Here is a 6,383-nt window from a genome sequence, read left to right on the forward strand (position 1 = left end):
GTAATCATGTGTATTGAGAGTAAATTGAGAGTACCAAAGCTTGTGTATGGCCCTTAACTTTTCTACCTGCTCTTTGTTAACGAAAAGCAGAAGCATTCCGAAATCAAGGGCTAGTGAGCATTCACACGGACCTCTGCTAAAGAATAAAACTGCAACTATGCAAGAAGACTTGCATTGTTACATGCACGCGTGAGCATACATGAGGCATATAGTTATCCTATAATCCATAACTATGGTCGGCGAGACCACTACCTATTCCTTCTGAGAGCACAACATTTATCAGATGTCAGTGATTGCATCTATTGAACAAATATATCTGCTCTAAGAAAATGATGCTATTTACATGAATGACTACAGTGAGGGCCCAGAAGGAGAGCCCAAGTGGCCACTTCGTGCACTGTAGTGGACAAAATCAATGGCCACTCATGGCTGTTGAGCAAGGTTGCATGCTCCTTTCGATACATAGACACACACACACACACACATATATCAATAGATGCTCCCATTGCCACACACATAACAACGGATGCTCCCATTGCCGCAAGCCCCCCCCAACACACACACACACACACAATCAAGCATTCATTCACTCCAGGAAACCGTCCCCCTCCCTCGTCTTTTTCTCGGCTCACAAGAGTGCGACTTGCACACACTGACAAAAACACGAGATCACAATCCTTTCCATTGAAGCATTAAGTGCCTTCCATAGATGAATATCTCAGCTCAGAGAAAACATTCCCTATTTACACAATCTTATACAGACTTTTGTCCGACCTTTCAAGTAGCATTAGCATAACCTGTGCTTCAAGACACAGAGTTACGCCTCCACCTGTTTGTCGGCCTCCTACCGTTGCAGGAATGACTGCTAGCCTCACATAAAGCAGAGGTAGCTTCCACACTTGCACGTCTGCTGGCAGATGGTGATTTGTTGTGCTGCTGCACCAGGTTAGAAGACTTCCACATGCTGTTGAGCTTCTTAAAGCTCGATCCCCACGAAAACAACCCCTTCCTTTTTGAAACCTTATCCAGCTGCTCTTGTAATCCAGAGCAATAGCTTTTCAATCCCATAAACTCGGCCCTCATTTGCTGAACCTCAAGCTGTAATGCCCGGAAATCCATGTTGGGTATTGACCACCCATCTCTCGACGACTGCGGATCGCTGTCTGATGTGCTCACCCTTGCAAACTGCATCAGTAGGCTAAGAGGAGTTCGCTCCTCCGATGCTGCACGGCTACCCCCTGTGATTGCATTTCTCAGTTTCACCTGCTCTGAGAAAAGTACTTGGACTACCATACGGAGGGGTAGCCTGTCATTCTGTGATGCATGCAAACATGCATCCAAAGTGAGCTTGTGAACATCAATGCTTCGACATAACTTCTTACGATCCGCGTCTGAAAGATCTGGATGACTCTGTATTGCAAAGAAAAAAACTCAGATCCTGATGCACGACCACGAAAGCGCCCAAATTTCAATGCAAAAAACACGTAGATACATGGCCATCGTGCCATGCAACAGACTAGGACAAGTAAAGGGGCTAAATATGTGCAAACATATGATGAATCTCAGACACAATTTTGCCAACCTCCTTTAATCTAGCTAGGCATGAAAGAAGATTCATCTCCTTAGATGACCTTGCTGAAGCAAGACCAGCATCATGCACAACCCGAGGCAGTTGTCATGCAGCACTGAGCGATATCAACAACAGGATTGACATAAGTAAAAAATTATACCCTGAAGTAGTTGTCTATAGCCTTGTAAAGACCATCGTCACATGATCGTGCATGCTCTGATAAGGACTCTATGAGTGTTTGGAAAGTGCTTAAGGGTAGTTTGGGATCGCAAGCAACTTCTGCCAAGTATCCATCCAAAAGCTTTGCAACTTTCCCTCTGGCTGCTGTTATTACCATTTCATGCTCTATCTTTGGAGACTTCCCATTGCCCTCCACTGGAACATCTTGAAGAACGAAGTGTTGCACAATCCGATACACAACATCCACATCAAATGCGGTGTCCGAGGATAGATTTGAGGATAGGACAAGGAGATCCTGCAGGGAGGCTTGATCAAGCTGTGAGCCAATTCTCCTTTCAAGCTCTCTGCAATGGGATGCATCAACTTGCAAGATATTCGCTGCCCTCAACAACCGCAGAAGAAAATTGCATGTGATTGAATCTCTTTGAGATGGAAGTGCGTCAAGAATGGTTTCCAGCAGCATCCTCTCATTAATTTGCAATTCTAAGTTCGTCTCAACATTATTAGGAGGGCTTCTTGTTGGTAGCCCGAAGCCTCGAAAGCTGTCATCTACAGTCCTATGAGGACTTCTTGAGAATCCTTTGAAGCTCTCATCAAGAAAACTTCGATCCTTCAGCGAACCAGGGAGCCACTTAAGTGCATAATGAGCTATAGCTGCTCCCACAAGCTCAGCTCGTGCTCCTTTCACTTTGACAGCATTGATAACTCTGACAAAGTATTCAACAGAAAGCAAGCAAATGTCTTCAAACCACCAGTCCTGCGGAATTGTCCTTTCCAAATCATCAGCGACCAACACGGCTTCACAGACAGGGCTAGATTGCTTTTTAGAAGCAGCCCCTGTGTAAGACCACCGTATACCCTTGGGATCAGTGCAAGCCTTCCAAGCAATAGACTCGCTGCATCTCTGCACAATTTGTAAGCTCTCTGCCCAAGGGAGTAAACTCTTGCAGCTTTGCAAAACTGTGATGGAATCCTTCCATGAAGCAAGCACTACAAAGCTCAAAAAGGCCTCTGTTTTCGTCACGAGGTTACCCTCCTCTAGGTCATCTCTCATCTCTAAGTACTCTGCAGCACAACGAAGAGAAGCCACATTGCTGGGAGTTAGCTCCACAGCAACCCCATAGCAGAACTTCGCTGCAAGTTCAAACGCATCTGCCCCTCCTGGCAAATCCACGAGCTTGATGTGGTCCTTCTCAGTATCCCTCGATTCAAAGACGAGCCTGTTGAGAAGTCCACTGCGAGATAGGAGCGGAAACTGCAAACCCACATTAAAGTCTTCCATCACTTTCTTTGCAAACAGAAGTTGCAATGGGGAAATCTAATATCAATGCACAGCAGTTAGGAAATAGACGCCCACCTTGTGAAGATGAAAATGGGTTGCCTCTACCTCAACCTGAAGATCACTCTGAAGCTCGGTTGCCACAAACCTGGGAAAACGAGAGATGATCTCTCTCTCTCTCTCTCTCTCTCTCTCTCTCTCTCTCTCTCTCTCTCTCAAAAACACACACGCGCGCGGGCATGCACAAGCGCGCACACACATCACACAAAAAACTGCAGAAGACCAACCCGGAGCAAAAATAATACCATGCTTGACCGTTTCTTTCAAAACCATCTGGACGAGCACCTTGGACCTTGGCGGGACTAATAAGCTCAACCCTGTGTTTCTGGCCTTCGCCCTTGCAGCCAAGCGGCTTCGAGGGGTCTCTCATCTCTTTTAAGAAAAGATCTTCCAAGCTCCCAAGTCACATTCTTCTCAGCTCACCATTCTTGGGCAATCCTCTTGGAGCTGAGATAAAGAATCTAGTGTATACACCAGAGATGAAAGGAAAACCAGGGTACAATCGTAGTGTGCCGAGTCGAGTCGCCTTGCTTAGGGCAGGGGAAGCAAAGAAGCCGTAGCAAAGCTCCGCACATCAGCATACAAGAAGCGGAGGCATGGAGACTACGAGAGGAATGCCTACCTTGCTTAAAACAGAAAATGTACGGCACTCATGAGCTGGCCCGCCATAGCCAGAGGCAGCAAAGCAGGTTGCTGGAACAAAAAGGACAGAAGGCTTGCTTTACTGCGCTTCCATAAAGCCGCTCTCTCTGCCCTCGAAGGTTGCAGAACCAGCGACCTGCACTGCAGACGACGGGCGGCCGGGCTGCTTGACCGGACAATGCACTCTCGAGTCTGTGACACTAGTCTGTACACCTCGCCCTCAGATTTTGATCATTAATTTTGGGGTCCACAAACTAATGTCTCACAGAGTTTTTTTTTTTTTTTTTTTGGTAGAGAGTAGAACTTTGAAATTACAACACACACACACCCAACCCCCGTAGGTGGAGGCAACCCAACCCTTAAGGTGAGTCATCCCAGCCGGGTTAGGGTGGCCAATCCATCATTTGGACTAAGGGTACAACCCTAAGGGCTACATGTCATACGAGCTGTCAAGGGGGTTTGAACCCAAGACCTTTGACACAAGGGGCTCTTGCTCTACCAACTGAGCTAGCTCTCGTTGACATTTTCACACACTCACACAGTTAATTGTTGTCCATTACACTTAAAAAGGGTTCATTTGAATTTTCAAGATTCTCTACGTATCCATGTTCACACCACGAAATTACGAATTCTTCTAAGGAGTGATACAATTCACCCTTGCTTACAAAAACATGCCCGCCAAGGTCACGCATCGGGGGCAGCAGATTTGTGCCCTCCATCAGTTTCCATCCCCTAGCCTTTACCTTGCAGAATTCCTATATGCAACCACCCAATTGATGCCAGGTTAGCACAAAGAATGAGTTTGCCATGCATTCAATCATATTGTACTAACTCAGCTCATATTGATTGCTTGCCAAGTCCGCGCATGCAATATTTTCCAATCATTGCCAATGATTGTATGCCATGTCACTATCTCTACAAATGGGAACATACCAACTCAACAAGCAGAATTTTTTGTGCCCTGCAATGTGTGCTTTGCATGTAACCGGTTGTACATGTATGGTGTACCCTATTGCAGGTTGTATCTGGTCACTCATATGATGCATGTTGGTGTTGGCCCCCTTCCCCCCGTACCTTGATAGCCGAGAAAGGTCACCAAGTGATCCCTTAGTATCCCCCCCCCCCCCCCCCCACGAAGCAAGTGAGGGGTATTAACGTGAGCAATATTGCAGGGAAAGGGTCACTTGGTGACCTTTCCCCCCCTCCCCAAACAAAAAACCAAAGGGGGGCTTTAAATGTTCATTTAACAGATGAAGGGGACCGCATCATGCCTTATTAAATTTAGTTGTATGCCATCTAGAAAGTTTGCCAAAATGACAAAATCATGACTCATGAGGACAACCATCTTGGTTGCTCCTCATGATAGTTGTGAAAACTGCGAGCGAAGCAAGAGAGAGAAGGCAAAATGGAGGAGAGAGAGAGAGAGAGAGAGAGAGAGAGTGACGAAGTTGCCTTAACTTTGGCAAAATTGGCAAAGTTAGAACTTCCCTGGCCTCGTTTCTGCTACATGGTAAAGGAGTGTAACGACAGTTCAACCCTATCGAAGCCTTCATGCAAATACTACCTAACATAGATTGTGCGCACATGCACGCACACCACCTCTATCTCTCTCCATGTCAATAACGTGGCTTTTTTGGCTTGTGAAACCAGTATGTTTGACCTCTCCCTCCTTCTGTCTCTCCCTCTCTTTCTATCCCCCTCAACCTCTAGCACTTTCACTACAACATGGTAGCCACAACATACTCCAAAGTGGCAACCATAAGGAACACTTTCGAGGTAGCACAAGACACCCTAGAGAGAGAGAGAGAGAGAGAGAGGGCTATCTTCATGAAGAGCTCCGTGCAATCAGAGAAGGTTAGTGAAGCCTTAATTAGCTTTAGCTTGTTTTAGGCATAAATTTACCTTACATAGATTACATTTTTGGGTGCATAACAAAGCATCATTTTCACATACAAAATACTAGCATGCAATAAAGGAAAAGATCATTAACATGAGATTGAGGGACTAGATTTGATAAGAGAGGCACTCCTTCAAAAGGCTTTTCATTACTCATGCTCTTAAAGCTCTTTACAACAAAGAGAAGCTTGAGTATACATAGGACCATGGAGGCTAAGATCTCCATGACCCAAGCAACTTTTAGCGGGTTCCTTAATCATCACTCAATCAGCATTTGTCGTTCTCCTCTTCTTCAAATAATCAAAAAATAATTCATACATGTATATTGCAAAGAAAAGGAGTGGAATCCATGGAACTATGGCTATGAGCTTGAAAAGAAGCTCCATAGCATAGTAGTATATGGAATACTAGTAAAGGTTCCTGAAACCTAATGATCTCTCCAACAAATAGGCCCTTCAACAAATATGAAAATATAGCCTTCATGTTGTCTACATTCCTTGCATAATAGGCATCTACAGACCCAACCATGGATGCATCATGGTTCCCAAAGTGTAAGCACTTGCTTGCCATACCTTTCAACTACTTGAGCATATTTTTCAGTGCATCTCGATGTTTCTTGCTAGGGTTAGCCATGTAACAGCTCACCACGCCCACTGCAAATGCAATGTTTGGCTTCGTAGCCACCATACCATACATGAGACTGCCCATTACGGAGGAACATTGAATCTTAGCCATCTCGGCCTTTTCAACATTAGA

The 6,383-nt window shown here is 45.4% G+C and overlaps 1 protein-coding gene across 1 annotated transcript; it reads right to left on the bottom strand.

Annotated features, from left to right (window-relative positions):
* Positions 1-678: 678 nt before the first annotated feature.
* On the bottom strand, positions 679-3,929 carry LOC147430310 (root phototropism protein 3-like). The gene is made up of 4 exons (XM_086494786.1): positions 3,335-3,929; positions 3,108-3,177; positions 1,731-3,005; positions 679-1,410 (listed from the first exon to the last, which is right to left on the bottom strand). The coding sequence occupies exons 1-4, from the start codon at positions 3,457-3,459 to the stop codon at positions 805-807; spliced, it is 2,076 nt and encodes a 691-aa protein (XP_086350912.1). The 5' UTR covers positions 3,460-3,929; the 3' UTR covers positions 679-804.
* Between the last annotated feature and the right edge of the window lie 2,454 nt (positions 3,930-6,383).

Source organism: Adiantum capillus-veneris, chromosome 22 (assembly GCF_014529385.1).
Source record: "Adiantum capillus-veneris isolate H3 chromosome 22, ASM1452938v2, whole genome shotgun sequence".
Classification (NCBI taxonomy): Eukaryota; Viridiplantae; Streptophyta; class Polypodiopsida; order Polypodiales; family Pteridaceae; genus Adiantum; species Adiantum capillus-veneris.

What these genes read in the sequence shown, in the direction of transcription:
- LOC147430310 (XM_086494786.1), bottom strand. Translation starts at nt 3,459, where the DNA reads ATGAGAGACCCCTCGAAGCCGCTTGGCTGCAAGGGCGAAGGCCAGAAA. An exon ending in CCCATTTTCATCTTCACAAG is followed by an intron (nt 3,006 to 3,107) that starts GTGGGCGTCTAT and finishes GTGGGTTTGCAG; the next exon opens with TTTCCGCTCCTATCTCGCAG. An exon ending in CTATAGACAACTACTTCAGG is followed by an intron (nt 1,411 to 1,730) that starts GTATAATTTTTT and finishes TTTGCAATACAG; the next exon opens with AGTCATCCAGATCTTTCAGA.